This window comes from Cetorhinus maximus, chromosome 4 (assembly GCF_964194155.1).
Source record: "Cetorhinus maximus chromosome 4, sCetMax3.hap1.1, whole genome shotgun sequence".
NCBI lineage: Eukaryota > Metazoa > Chordata > Chondrichthyes > Lamniformes > Cetorhinidae > Cetorhinus > Cetorhinus maximus.
The window spans coordinates 101,418,866-101,434,922 of NC_135882.1; the positions used below are offsets into that span (position 1 = coordinate 101,418,866).

A 16,057-nucleotide genomic window follows, 5' to 3' on the forward strand; every position below is an offset into this window, starting at 1 on the left:
TGGTTGGACATATTCCTGGAGGTTTCATCACATGACCTCCTGCCTCCAACTTTCCCGCTCCCATAAATGTGCCATATTCTTGTTCATCCTCATGGAGCACCATCTTTCTGTGCCATTAGGAAAGTGACAAGACCTGATTGGATGATTCTTAGCTGTTAGTCAACAGCCTTTTTCTCAATGTCCAACATTTTATAACTAATAAACAAAATATCATAGATCAAGTAAATTCTACAAGTTTAGAATATGGATTGAGTACAAACACCAAAAAGACAAAAACAATAGTAGTTAGAAGGGATACATTCGAAGAAATTCAGATGAAGATTGAAGTCAATGGTGTCACACTGGAACAAGTATATAAGTTTGTCTATCTAGGCCAAATGATAACAGATGATGGTAGATGCAATGCCAAAATTAGAAGAAGGATAGAGGTAATCAAAAGTAATTTTGTGAAGATGAAGGATATGTCAACAACAAGAAAATTCAAGCTTGTAACAAGGAAATAAACTCATAAGATGCTTCATTTTATCCACTTTCTTGTATGCCTCAGAAACCTGGACAATAAATAAAGAAATTTCTTCTTTGGAAGAAAATAGAGACCTTTGAAATGTGGATGCTAAGACATATGCTAAAAATTCCATCTATAGACCATAAGACCAATGAAGAGGTGCTTGAATTTGCAAGAACAAAAAGAACTCAAAAGAGTGACACCCAGAAAAGAAAATGTCAGTATTCTGGCCATTTGATCAGAGTTGAAGATCAGATCTCTGAGAGATCTCTTCTAGAGGGCAAAGTGGAGCGCAGCAGGAGGAGGGCTCAGCCTAGCCCTAGCTGGATGACAGACATTGCAGAATGATGGCAGAGAGCTACAGTGGATGTTTGAGGATGGCGAAGGCAGATGAGTGTGACATACCATTACAGCAGATTCCCGGTAGGAGTAACGACAAGCAGCAGCAGCAAACAAAAATGTTAAAAAAGAAACTCTTTTTTATTGTTACTATGCTTTTTCTCTTGAGTTGCTTGCAGCAGTGCCCTGGAGTGTGGTCTTTAATTCCTGGAGAATCCAGAGCAGAAATGGAGGATTGGCAACCATACTCCATTCCACTGAAATTAGCTGAATGAATTATGGTCATTATTTCTCACGAGCTTTCTTACTATCCTTTCTTATTATTTCATTTTTAGCATTGATTCCTTTCTTATTGGACATGCAACATACTGATTAATGAATCGAAGGAACAGAAAGACGGAATCAAGATTGCATTACTTACCTATTCTTGTTTTCAAGTTCAGCAATCAACTGCCGCTGCTGTTTATTTGCATCGATGGTAGAGGAGAGGTCAGCGGGAGCACGCTGTTGCTAAAATGATTGAGAAAAAAATTATTTTAGGCGGCATCAAATATTTGTTGCTTGAACACTCAATCGCACAAACCTTTTCTTCATTCACGTTAGATACAATATTGGTATTCCTTCACAGATCTATCACCGAGAAGCTGTTTTATTTGCTTGAGCACCTTGAGAGTGTGCTAATGGAACAAACTGTGAAAATATTCTCCATCTCTCAGTGCACTCCCTAACTGAAGATCAATAGATATAGATTTGAATCAAACATGGAAATGCCTATAGATTTGTCACTCAGTCGTGATGTCAGCACACCATTTTCAATGCAGGTTACTTTGAAGAAAAAAAAACTATGAAGCTACAAAATACTCTGTTTGCAGCAATAGAGGTAAAGGGAACTGATTTAATTTTTATGTTACTAAGCAAACTAATGTGGCAAGGATGCTGCAGTGAGAATGGCATTAGAGACTATAAAGAATTTTATTTAAATTTGTTACCTGCCTGAGGTGCAGTTCTTGAAGTGAGGCTTGAAGTCTTAAGACATGAGCCAATGCAATTGAGACCGGCAAACCTCTGGCTCCTGTAGCGTGGGCTTGGGAGATTTCAACTCGGGCTTTAAACTAGAGGCGGGGAGGGTTCTGGAAAGGGGATACATAGGCTTACAATGCAAAAGGATATGGCAGCCTAGCAGGGCAGCTATTTAGGTAATGATACCCAGAGTGTGACAGGAAGGGACAGAATGTACAAACATAAAAGAAAGCAGCAAATAGGGTCAAAGGGGGAGAAAATGGTAAAAAGGCAAAATTAATGGCCCTTTTCTTAAATGCACGCAGTATTCAGTACAAAATAAATGAATTAACGGCACAAATAGAGGTTATAGCCATTACAGAGATGTGGTTACAAGGAGATCAAAGCTGGGAACTAAATATTCGGGGGTATGTGACTTTTCGAAAGGACAGGCAGGAAGGAAAGGGTGGTGAGGTGGCTTTGTTAGTACAAGATGGAATAAATGCGATAGCAAGAAAAGATCTTGGATCGGAAGATGTAGAATCCATATGGGTGGAAGTAAGAAATAACAAAGGGAAGAAGACACTGGTGGGAGTAGTCTACAGGCCCCCTGACAGTAGCTACACTGTAGGACAGAGAATATATCAGCAGATAATGAGGGCATGTAAAAAAGGCAGTACATTAATCATGGGAGACTTTAATCTTCATGTAGATTGAGAAAATCAAATTGGCAGAGGTAGCCACGAGCAAGAATTCATACAGTGTATTTGGGACAGTTTCTTAGAACAATATGTTGTGAATCCAACCACGGATCAGGCTATTTTGGATCTGGTAATGTGTAATGAGGCAGGTTTAATAAATGATCTCAGAGTCAAGGATCCCCTAGGAAATAGTGACCATAATATGGTAGAGTTTAGCATTCAGTTTGAGAGTGAGAAACTTGGGTTGGAAACAACTGTGCTAAACTTAAATAAGGGTAATTACAATGGAATGAGGGCAGAGTTGGCTGGAGTGGACTGGAATGCAGTTTAGCAGAAAAGACAGTTGATGAACAATGGCAGACGTTTAAGAAAATAGTTCATGACTCTCAACAAAGATCTATCCCAGTGAGAAAGAAGGATTCAAGGAAGGGGATAAACCAACCATGGTTAACCAAGGAAGTTAAGGACAGTTTCAAATTGAAAGAAAAAACATACAATGTGGAAAAGATTAGTGGTAAACCAGAGGATTGGGAAAGTTTTAAAAACCAACAAAAGATGACCAAAAAAAAATAAAGAGGGAGAAAATAAACTTTGAGGGTAAACTAACAAATAATATAAAAAAGGACAGTAAGAGCTTCTTTAAATATATAAAAAGGAAGAGAGAGGCCAAAGTGAACATAGGACCTTTAGAGAATGAGGCTGGAGAAATAATAATGGGGAACCAGGAAATGGCAGAGGAGTTGAATAAATACTTAGCTTCAGTCTTCATGGTAGAGGATACTAATAGCATTCCAAATATATTAAATAATCAAGGGGCAAAAAGGGGGTAGGAAATAAATACAATAACTATCACTAGAGAAAAAGTACAAGGGAAACCAATGGGGCTAAAGGCCGATAAGTCCCCTGGACCTGATGGGTTGCATCCTAGGATATTAAAGGAAGTAGCTACATAGATAGTGGATGCACTGGTAGTAATCTTCCAAGAATCCTTAGATTCTGGAAAAGTCCAGAGGATTGGAGAACGGCCAATGTAACACCCTTATTCAAAAAGGGAGGGAGACAAAAAAACAGGTAACTATAGGCCAGTTAGCTTAACATCTGTCACTGGGAAAATGTTGGAGTCTGTTATAAAGGATGTAATATCAGAGCATTTAGAAATACATAATCTAATCAAGCAGAGTCAGCATGGGTCCATGAAGGGGAAATCATGCCTAACAAATTTATTAGAATTATTTGAGGAGGTAACAAGCAGGGTAGATAAAGGGGAACCAGTAGATGTAATATATTTGGATTTCCAAAAGGCGTTCGATAAGGTACCGCACAGAAGGCTACTTAATAAGATAAGAGCCAATGGTGTTGGGGGTAGTATATTAGCATGGATAGAGGATTGGCGAACTAATTGAAGACGGAGAGTTGGGATAAGGGGGCATTTTCAGGATGGCAACCTGTAACTAGTGGAGTGCCACGGAGATCAGGGGCCTCAATTACTTACAATATATATTAATGACTAAGATGAGGGAAGTGAATGTACTATCGCCAAGTTTGCGGATGACACATAAATAGTTGGGAAGGCAAGTGGTGAGGACGACACAAGGAGTCTACAGAGGGATATAGACAGGTTAAGTGAGTGGGCAAAAGCTTAGCAGATGGAATAAAATGTGGGAAAATGTGAGGTTATGAACTTTGGCAGGAAGAGTACAGGAGCTGAATATTATTTAAATGGAGAAGGACTGCAAAAGGTTGCAGCACAGAGGGATTAGGGAGTCCCTGTGCATGAATCCCAAAAAGCTAACATACAAGTTCAACAGGTAACGGGGAAGACATATGGAATGTTGGCCTCTATTTCAAAGGGAATGGAGTATAAAAATAGGGAAGTCTTGCTAAAACTATACAAGGCACTAGTTAGACCACACCTAGAATACTGTGAACAATTTTGGTCCCCTTGTCTAAGGAAAGATATACTGGAATTGGAGGCAGTCCAGAGAAGGTTCACTAGATTGATCCCGGGTAGGAGGGATTTTCTTATGAGGAGAGGTTGAGTAGGTTGGGCCGGTATTCATTGGAGCTTAGAAGAATGAGAGGCGACCTTATTGAAACATATAAGATTCTTAGGGGGCTTGACAGGATAGATGCTGAGAAGTTGTTTCCCCTTGCGGGAGAGTCTAGGACCAGAGGGCATAATCTCAGAGTAAGGGGGTGCCCATTTAAAACAGAGATGAGGAGGAATTTCTTCTCTCTGAGGGTAGTGAACCTTTGGAATTCTTTACCGCAGAGGGCTGTAGAGGCTGGGTGGTTAAGTATATTCAAGGCTGAGATAAACAGATTTTTAATCAGTAAGGGAATCAAAGGTTATGGGGAAAAGGCAGGAAAGTGGAGTTGAGGATTATCAGATCAGCCATGATCTCAGTGAATGGCGGAGTGGACTCAATGGGCCGAATGGCCTACTTCTGCACCTATGTCTTATGGGCCTGGATTTTTCCTCTGGCGGGTGGGCTAGGTGGGAGCAGGCGGCAGTGGACGTGGAGCCGATCGTCGCCCGCGTTCAGCAGCATGCCACCATTTTACGCGGGCAGGCCAATTAAGGCCCCCCAACGTAAAGCGCAGCCGGTGGAAGAAGGAGGGAGAGTCGGGGACAGTGTCACATGAGTTGGGAAATGTTTGTAAAGGTGGGAAAATTAATTAATTTATTTTATAAAATCTTCAGGAAACCTCATCCCGCCCGTGAAAAACGCGAAGGCCGCTTGGGCTTTTCGCCTGCCCACCAACCTTAAGGTTGGACGGGCAGCTTTCTTACGTACTTTAATGAATCCCTTAATGGCCTTAATAGGCCTTTAACATTTCGGCTGTATGCCCGCCGAATGAAATATTGCGATCGTCATTGCGCGTCATTTTACGCATCGGCATGTCAGGCCTGCCTCCGCACGCCGACTGGAAGATTCTGCCCATGATCTTAACACCCTGACCTTATTTAAATTATTTAAATGGATCTTTTACTCAGATCAGGTGGGAATGTTGTATAGGACAGCCGATGGGAGCCATATTTTGGGTGACAGGTGGCTGCCACCGGGGACCCATGTGGGCAGTCCCCAGCAGTCAGGCAAGTCAATCTGGGGAGGTTTGGGCTGATCTGGGGAGGTTTGGGTCTCTGAGACAATCATTGTTAGATACACGTCCACAAGGAAATCATTAAACATACTGTTGACAGATTTTATTGGAGGGTTTGGGACTGGGCAGGCTGTAGTTAAAATGGATTAATAGTTATGGTAATGAGTTAGTGATGTGTATCATGGTGTAACAGTGACTCAGTAGTCGTGTGTTAGAGACCCTGTATAGCAGATCGAATAGTCTGTACTCAAGAAAGTAGCTCATCATGTATATGATGCATATAATGTAAATAAAGTAGTTTTGAAGAAACCTGCCTGAGTCAGACTAGAGTTACTCAGGAGTAGAGGGAAACCCTCCCTGTATAGGTTAGGCCATGAGACAACTAACAAAACAAAGGCCTTTGCCCATCTGCAGTTAAAATGGTGAATGTGTCCAGATGATGTACTTCTGTATGTAATTAGGTCCCACTTGCCTTGGGCAGACATCTGCCTAAAGCAAGAATAATTAATCAGCTAAAATGACAGATTGCATGAACGGTTTGGGAAGGGTGTGGTATGTTCCAAAATTTGATTTTAAAGCCCCAAGATGCACTGTTCTCAGCCGGTGGGCAGGGTTAACATTGGGGCTTTAATTTATGTTCACTTATTTGATATAATTAGAAATTTTAATTTAAAGGCTGAGTACAGAGGAAAGCCTTCTTGCCACAATTAGTCTTTATACTGAAACAGGCAGTTATAATGCACAAAAAATGTTCCAGAATGTAATTAAATTAATTCTAGTCATGGAAAGGAAATTGGGATTAAGTATAAAAGCTCTTAACATCTTAAAAAGGAAATTTTTTAGCAATACAGAAAAAATGGCACGGCTTGAGGAAGGTTACAGAGGTGGGACTGGTGGGGCCATGAAGATGAAACTGTTAAATTAAGAGCTATTGGGGACGGAGTCAGTGAGGATAGTGGTGATTGGTCAATGAAGTTAGGATGATAGATTTAGATGAGGAAGGATGGGAGGAGGCTCAAGTGGAGCATATACACTAGCATGGACTAGTTAAGCTGAATGGCCTGTTTCTGTACTGTATATTCTATTTAGGGAGGATTGGAGAAGTGGGGATTGTTCTTTTGTTGAGTGGAGATTTGACAGAGGTATTCAAAATCATGAGGGGCTGGATTATACTCTTCCTTGCCGGCGGGTTTGAAGGTGAGGGAGTACGTAAAAACTAGCAAGCAACAAGCCCACCACATAGCTGCCTGCTCTCACCGCAATTTTACCAGCAGTGGGGTTGACATTTGCTGACCCAGTGGTCCATTTGAGGCCCGCTTCTCCAATCTATCTACATAACTCAAGTCCCTCATCCTTGAAGCCATTCTCAGAAATCCTTTCTGCATTCTCTCTAAACTATTTACATCCTTCTTAAAACTATAAGAATTTCGAAGAAATTAATTTTAAGACGATGTGGAATGCATCTTAAGGGCAATTAATGCCCACTTAAGGGCCTCATCTTGCCGCCGCCGGATTGGCCCATGCCAAGCTCCCAGCCTGTCATGCTTCTCTGCATGGGCTGGTAGTGGGAAGGGGGAGCAACCCTCCTTAATGGGCCCCCTGAGCCCTTCAGAGGGCTCCCCTAAGGTGTTACTCTCCCCAGGTTCCCCTCCCCATGGCCTCTCAAAACCCAACTCCTACCTCCCTTGCCAAGGCCTGCCAACTTGGCATTCGGAACCTTGACTCACCTGCTGAGCTGGATCCAACGCAGCTCACTGCCTCAAGCCCTGAGTGCAATACTGGCAGTGGAACTGCTCCCAGTTGCGCTGCCCATAATGGACAGCTGCTGGCCTCTGATTGGCCATTAAATGCCAGTGCCTCCTCAGCAGGCAACCCCCTGATTTTTTAACCAGGGAGGTGTGGAGAATCTGGTGCCCTTTATAATTCAGCCTGAGGGGTCTAGACAGAGTAGGTAGAAAGAAGCTGCTCTCATTCGTAGAAAGGTTGAGAACCAGAGGACACTGATTTAAAGTAGCTGGCAAAAGAAACGATAGTGACATGAAGAAAACGTTTTTTTAATGTGAGTGGTTTGGATCCAGAATACACTGCCTGAAAACGTGGTGCTTGAAATGAGTAGAGCTTTAAAAAAAGGAATTGGATAAGCACCTGAAGGAAAAAGATTTGCAAAGAATAGGGGTTGTGGGCCTAGCTGAGCTATTCTTGGGAAGCCTCTATAGACACAACAGCCCGAATGACCTCTTTCTATGCTCTAACCATTCTATAATTCTAAGAATTCTATGAAATCAAATAGCAGATTATGGATATAACACAGGAAGTGGGCTTTACATTTTGCTGCTTGCTTTGAAGGGACTTGTAAAAATGTATATTCTTCTAATGCTGAAGCTAATATTGAGCTGTTCAGCTGCAACTAAATTTAAGGTATTAAAAATGAAACTAAAAGAAACCAGACCGTTTGGTTCACTACTCACTGAAGATGCTGCCTCAGCAGCAAGTCGTGCTGCATACCGTGCTATCAATCGATGTTCTTCATCTAGACGGCTTGGACTATCAAGGACACTATTAAGAAAGGATAAAACCCCAAAAATAACACTGGATCCTTCATTTTATAGTTCTCAATCTCACCAAAATTCAAATTTGTTCTTATGCTTTTTTCTGGATATCGTTGCTATAGTGATATTTGTTTCAACTCAATACTGGCAATGTCCACTTACACATGGAATTTAAATCATTGTTTCTTTACATTGATTATAAACACTCTGTATAAAGTAGGCTGCAAGATTCCTAACAAAATGACAGTGTACCAAACAACTTATTTGCTCCCGTTATATACTTTAAGCAAAACACTTACTGCAAAAATCAAGATTTGTTGCACACTTCTCACATTTTATAGCTCAACGTACATTGGTCTGCTGATAAGTTTCCTCAAGACTGCAGTACATTTTGGGGCATGATTACATTTATGTCATCTCTTACAATTCCATTTGTAACCCTTTACCAATAATAATTACAATAAGATCTCAGGTATTCAACAAGAATGGCCATGTTAACAACCCATTTGTAAAATCTTATATTAGTTTATATTAATATGGCTGAAAATTGTGTTCTGGAAGACCTCTGGAATTGTACTCCTTGAAGCAGAGAAGATGAAGAGAGATTTAACAAATGTGCTTAAAATTATGAGGAGTTTTGAAAGCGTAAATAAAGAGAAATTGTTCCACTGGTGGGAGGGTTGGTAACCAGAGGACACAGATTTAAGATAATTCACAGAAGAACCAGAAGGGAGATGGGAGATTCTCTTTTTTATGCCGCAAGTTATGATGATTTGGGACTCTCTGCCTGAAAAGGTGGTAGGAAGAGATTCAATAGTAACTTTCAAAATGGAATTTGAAAAATGTTTGAAATGGAACAATTTGCAGGGCAATAGGTAAAGAGCAGATGATTGGGACTAATTGGATCGCACTTTGAAAGAGGAAGGATGGGCTTGGCCTCTTTCTGTGCTGGTAGATCTTGAGATTCTATGAAGTGCCGACTTCAGCGTGTAACCCGTTCTGACTCAGGCGCGGAACAGTGCAAGGCATATCCTCGCCTAACTCACAAGGAAGGAAATTCATGTAAGCTCATATTTGCGCCCAGAATTGGGAGGCCTCAGGCCTTGTTTGACTACAAATATTACCACCAACTTCAAATTTAGAAAAAAAACTTTTGGTGTAAGAACTCACTTTATGATTGGATTACAATCAACATGCAGAATTAAGAATCACCTTTCTGTAAATCATTAGTGCCTCTCTCCTCTGTTAGTTTACATATCCTGGCGCACCTATGAAATCTACCCCGGCAGCTTACAGCCCAGGAGGAAAAAAAACAGTAAAAACTGGTCTTGTATACCTTAACATGGACTACCAGTAAAAACTGGTGAATAAGAGTACTAGTCTGAACTGTTTTTTACCTTCTGGGTTTTTGGAAGATGGAAGGTTGCTCAGTTTCCTTGAGCAGCTCTGTCCCTTAAGCGCCTTGTCTGCACACTGTGTAGCCAAGGCATGAAGACCCAGCTGGCTGTGTGGCACTGACTTCTCAGCTGCAAACCATCTTCTTAAACCAGTCTCCCAGAACTGCACCTGGCTGAAAACACGTGATGGAAGCAGGCCACCCTCTCAGCAAGTTAAGCAGGGTCTGGGGTCAGTCAGACAGACCCAGTAAGGGGATGGGGTGGGTTGGAGTGGGCATGAGCAGCACTATAGGGGTGGCCATTGCTGCTGGGGGGCCCCCTCTGTGGGTCATTGAGTGCCCAATTATGAGGGCTTCCCCCACCAACCCTCCAGCCTTAGGGAGGTCATCAGGGTTCTCACAGCAGAGGGCCCAAATGTCGCTGGGAAAATGGCAGCAACAGGCCCTTAATTGGTTCAATTAGCCTCTGGGTGGAAGGGTTTTCCTGTACTTTCCCCACCAATGGCAAAATGCCATTGAGATGGGAAGGCAATGGGCACTCCACCCACCTGGTAAAATGCAGCCCTATAATTGCAAACTTTTTTTTCTTCCTCAATCAAGGAAGTCATTACAGCACCATTCAGTGTCTAAAACTTATAACCATTGCATTTTAAAAGTTTATTTGCCTTCATTTGTTCCTTTGTTGGTGTGCTATGATTCGAGCCTGAATATTCCATGTCCCCCAAATAGCTGCTATGAAACTCTAAACAGTAGTCAAAGCAGTTGGCTGCAAACTGTCATTTCCTTTGCATGTATTTCATGCTGTTCTGTTTTGTATGCAATAATGAAACCAAACTTTTTGAACTCAATGCACAATTTTTATGGATACAAATGGAGCTCAGCAGATTTTCACTTACTCTAAATTTAGCCCTTTTATACTCATGGTCGAATGGTCATCATCCAGAGGTGTGGGACAATCTGTAAACTGTCATTGATCCACATTTTCATGGGCATTAACAAAAGCATCTATGGCTGTATGGTTTAAATATGGACTTACAAACCATAAATGTACAAATATAAAACTGACTCATTTTGCTGTTGGAACTTTAATAACAAAACATATTGAGTAAAAATATAGTAATGCTTTATATATCCAAGATTCCATCACTCTTACACCAAACAGGATAGCCATCAAGAAAATTGCTAGTTCACTTTTGTTGTCAGAATGCCTTTGCATTATGATTTCATGAATAGATGGACTAATGATTTACTTTAATGGATTGTCTTGGCTGTTCATTTAATTTTATATAAATAATATATTTCCAAAAATGAAACTGAACTCAGCAGAGCTCTGATGTTTTACAGTAAGAATATGTCAGCAGTTTTCTTATTGTAAAACTACTTATCAACATCATACTTCAATTTGGGAGTTTTCAATTCGACTTTAAACTCCAGTCTAGCTGATAAATCACTATTTCAGAAATATCAAGATGAAAAGAATGCAACTTACTGTCAGTAAAGAAAGCCCATCACAACTAGCTGGTCTACAAAGAAATGCTTATGATCATAAATTGTAAATTTACTATCTGATATAGTTGGCTCGAGTGGCTATGACAACAAAGTCAAATGGACATGGCACAACTGGTTAATGGAATAGACTTGTAAATTTAGTGACATAATGGGCCTTGATTTTTTTCCATTTTATTGCACACAGCATATGTTTCAAAGCATAATTAAAGTAATAAGATTTTCATTACACATCAAACTGATCTGGGGAGGGTGATGGGATTGAGGAATATAGTGAAAATGTAGTTGAGGGTGGGGGGCAGATGGTTGACCCAAGAGAAATGGGGATTTCTTGAATAAATACACTTTTGGATGTGTTCTCACTCAAGTGTTTTGTAACATATTAATGTGCTGTAATGTTGAGTAATTTCTCACACAGTGATCTTCTGATCTTGTCTGATTGGTCAGTAGGATGCAGGTACCAAAGAATTTTCCTGTTTCGCAAAGTTTTCATACTGTAATGTGAAGTTGATGTTACATGAAGTTGCCAGAATGCAGGATCACATTTCCTTGTACAAATATGAAAAACTATAGTTACACAGGCCATTATTATGTATGAATAAAAATTAGTAATGATAAATTATTTACTCAAGGTACATTTAGTACTTAAAATATAAACTTATGTTATTTGTCTCTTTGATTCCGCCATTTCATTCATTGTTTCTCTGCCCATTTCGCTTTGTGTTTTTCTTTCTCACTCTTCGTAAAGGAATTTAAGTAATGGCACATAAGTGACATTGTTTAGTCAATTAGAGGATGCGCTATTTTGTGACAAAGGTGTTATACTGTGTAATGTACGATGTATCATTGTGAGGGCTACTAATTTGCTGTGAGTCAAACAAATTGTGCACTTAATGTATTACATAATATTCAGAGTTTTAAATTTGTGTTTCAGAGAATGTGGCGATATTGTACAAGAAGCGAGGTGCCAAGGCTGGGCATTTTGTAGAGGGTGCAATGTTAGTATTTTTGAAAGAGATTATGGGGGCTAAATTGGAAAGGACTGGCAAATGGACACAGTGCATGATTAACCCATAAATTCATGCTGCATGCTGTTTTGCGTAGTCACTGCAGGCAGCTGGCCTTGTTGCACACATCAGCAGGAGTCCCAATATCGCAAGTGACAGCCATTACTTAAAGACAGCCTGCACCTTTTAAAGTGGAGGTGCCTTGTGCCTGTAGGAAGTGTTGGGGGTTGTTTAAAAAGTGAATCTGTCCTGTGAAAGAATGATGACTGAATAACCATGCAAGAGAGGGTGCACTAAGTTTTTCAGACATTGGAGAGATTTGTAAGCAAGTAGGACGTCCTCCAGACACATACTCAGGGGGCAATGGCACGAAGCACCCTGGAGGTCAATGCCAGAAGCATCGCTCCTAGAACCTGAATGCACTGCAGGAAGATGTTCAATAATTACATGAGTTACTAATGTGAGTGAGCTTATCATCAAATAACATATCCTCTCAACTGTACCACTAGCCTCAAGTCATTACACCCCCATAATCCACCTACCAACAATCTCTGTCCATCAGGACTCAATCCTATCATTCATACACTTGACCTCACCCTCACACGCTTAGCACTATTGCAAGCCTCACAATCACAACTTCCAGCTTGCACGCACTGGCAGCTATTCAACTCTGATAGCATATCCCTAAATATACTGCAGGACATTCACAGACACCCTTCTCCTCCTTGCAGAAGAAGCTGCTGAATAACAACAGACAACAGGAAAGAACTGGAGGAAGATAAACACGCCTGCATGTTTTAACCCCAGTGGACATCATGAGATGGGACATCATTAAGGCCGTGGCCTTTTATCAACATACATAATGCTCCAACTCTTACCCCACTTCTTCCTCACCCAGCAATCTCTTCTAGCTTAGAAGTTTCAAATGGTGTAAACAAGCACTTCTTACTCTCTCCTCTCCCCTCACCACAACCCTACCCTTCTATTTTTTAAATTTCAGACACCAAAGTCCTGGAACCTGCCTAACCAGTGGAAGAGGAGGAAGATAATGAACAGAGAGTATCACCTGATCTTATGCTCGCAGCCTTTGCTCAGACACTAAGGCTAGGAAATGGATCTACAAAAATTAAGACACTGGGCAACCAGTGCAGGGGAAAGCATAGTACAGTGCCAGCTTACTGAAGGGCAAGGTGGCACACTAGATCTGCTGCAGAGGTCTCAGATGATGATTTTGATGAGCTAGGCTACAGAGGAAGACATAACCAAATGATTGGTGCACTTGAAAGCCTGTGCACAATGTCAAGGAACATGGAAAAGTCCAGCACCAGCTTGGAACAAGGCTTTGCACTCATCTTGGAGTATATCCTTTCCAGCATGTGATGATTAATCCCCTTCATTAGCAATTCTATGGAACCAACAGCATTTGATGACTGATATTACAGCTTGTATTACAGCATTGGTCATCGCTAAAGTTGTAGTAAGACAATTGCTCCCTACTACGCCTCTGTGGATATGGCCTCCTACTGAGCACCGTTCTTCTCCTCTTCTAGTAGCTTGTCCTGTTCTGTGTAGCCTCTCTTCAATTCCAAGAGGAAGGCTTACCAGGTCACCCATTTCTGCAAGCACCTTGTTTCAGTCAACAAAAACGTACCTTAGCATCAGTCAGAGCACTACCTATGGGCCAGTGAAACTTTGGTCGAGTATATAAATACTCCAAAAATGCACAGGATTGCACCAGTCAGAAGAAATAATACAGCACTAACCTGTAGGTAGTTCTTGATCCTTTTCAGTAGCGCTGATGGATAGTCCTTCGGTCCTTTAATGTCATGCTCAGTTGTGTGAGGTTAAGACAAGGTGTAGTCTGCAGTGTGGCATTCAAAGGTGGTGGTGGTGGCATCGAACCAGCATTGTACATTGATTGACATTATAATCTGCCTGGTCTAAATGCTGCTGATGATCATTAGTTATGCATGCACAAATTCCTATATTAAGATGGCGTCTGGCACATTTCCCATTTCAAGTGTGCAAGTGCATTGCGGATGCCATTTTCGCATTGTAGGATGCCTCATAGCATCTAAAATACAGGCTTTATAGCACCCGATTTAGCCCACAGTGTCTGTTGGCTCTTGAAGCAGGACTCATTCAGTACCTGAATCCAGCTGAATGAAAAGTGGTTTCATGAAATTTGAACAAATCCTATCATGTGTCTGGAATGGGAACACTGGCAGCCAAATAGTACCATTCATAGGAGGTGAGAGACTGTCTGGAGTTCACAAGAAGGGTGATGGAGCCTGGCTTATACTTCATCCCTTACAAATCCTGACAAATCTGAAAACCAACTAAGCACTTTTCCTTTCCCTTTAGGAAGCCAGTATTGCTCACTGTTTAAACACCAACATTATCAGTTGTTTTTCAGCCATTGAACATGAGACTAATGCAAAAGGAAAGAAATATTTTCTCACCTGGATATTTTCTAAACTTTGTTTTACCAACAGAGGCACTCCTGTCACCATTGTGACCAGAAAAGGGCCCAGCAGGAAGGGAAATTTAACCCTCCCAACAACTGAGGCTTGTGATTTTTAAAGTTTATTTGTTCATGGGATGTGGGCATCTATTGCCCATCCCTAATTGCCCTTGAGAAGGTGGTGGTGAGGAGGTTATGGTAGAAAGGACTACTCTTCCTCTAAACCTGCTGAAATTAAATTCTTCCCTGCTGGGAATATCTTAAGTACATACTTTTTCTATCAACCCCTCCCCCATCTCTTCCCCTTTTCCCCTCCCCTCCTCCATTCATCTTATCCCATTGCCTTCCTCTGCCATTTTCTGCCTTCTCTTTTTCTCTCTCGACTTCCCTTGTACCTTCCCCCAATGTTGGCAGTGTAGTAGTTTGGTTTTATACTTCTCGGCTTCTACTATAGACCAGCGGCTATGCTCCAACTATTCTCTAATCTCTCGGCTCCCCAAATTTCTGTACATTTAGCTATTGAACTATAAATAATACTAAATCAAATTATTATATCAAAATAAGGACTGAATGTTAGACATTTTATCCCCAATGGTGGCTAAACTGTGTCTATGCAGCCTAGTTAGACATCCTGCGTCTCATTATTGGATCCCTGCCTGCATCAGTTATACACCAACCCAGCCCAATGAAGAAAAGGAGAGAAGAAACAGGTAAAAGTAGAAAGATAGGGAAGGCAAGAGATGAGGAAGACAAGGAAAGCTAAGAGCAGAAAGAGACCAGCAGAAAAGTAGTAAAGGACAAGAGAAACAAAGAGATAGAATAGCAAGGGCAAAAAAAGAGAGCAGAAGCACAGGACAAGTGAGGTTGCAAGAAAGTGAGGGAAAAACAGAATAGAGAAGATAAGGCAGAGAGCAAAACATGAGATAAAGGAAGCATAGTAACAGGATGAAAAGAGGTAAGAGAAAGGTGCCTTTGAGCTCCAGAAGTATTTAACAAGTTTAACTTGTACCATCTTGGACCTAATTAGTTCAAATGTCACTCATTTTACAGCAACAAATCACAACTGAGGAGATTAAAAACATACCAACGCTAGCAAAAATAACCAATCAAAAAATTGAAAAACTGACAATTAGTAATTGAAATTAAGCAAACAGCTACTCTTATTCAGATTGCAGAATCTTGATAATGTGTGATTGGTAAATTTGTTTGGCTAAAGGTTAATAGCTTTGCAAAATATATTCAGTAGAAATTGGACCTTCTCGTGGCCACCTGAAACAGGTGTTAGGCACCTTGCATATGTTAATGAAGCTTGTAACACTTGTTTTAGGATCTCTTTGCCAAACTGGGCTGCCTTGAGTGGAACAGGCATTGAGCTTGCTAATAAGGCCAGGTCTTCAACTGGAGCTATCTATTCTAACACCATTTTTCCACTGTTTCCACATATCTGTTTATAGTCTTCACTTTCAAATACCCTTCCAATTATCTT

At 41.0% G+C, this 16,057-nt stretch overlaps 1 protein-coding gene across 20 annotated transcripts in view; it reads right to left on the bottom strand.

Moving 5' to 3' along the window:
• Positions 1-16,057, bottom strand: part of dtna (dystrobrevin, alpha) — a 437,527-nt gene that overhangs the window by 71,501 nt on the left and 349,969 nt on the right. For 19 of the 20 annotated variants that reach the window (XM_078540552.1, XM_078540563.1, XM_078540570.1 and 16 more), the window contains 2 exons: positions 8,118-8,205; positions 1,266-1,354 (listed from right to left, as the gene is read on the bottom strand). The exons of the other annotated variant lie outside the window; for it this stretch is intronic. In XM_078540552.1, coding sequence (XP_078396678.1) covers positions 1,266-1,354; positions 8,118-8,205 — 177 coding nt within the window. The remainder of the gene's footprint in view (positions 1-1,265; positions 1,355-8,117; positions 8,206-16,057) is intronic. 20 annotated transcript variants of the gene reach the window in all.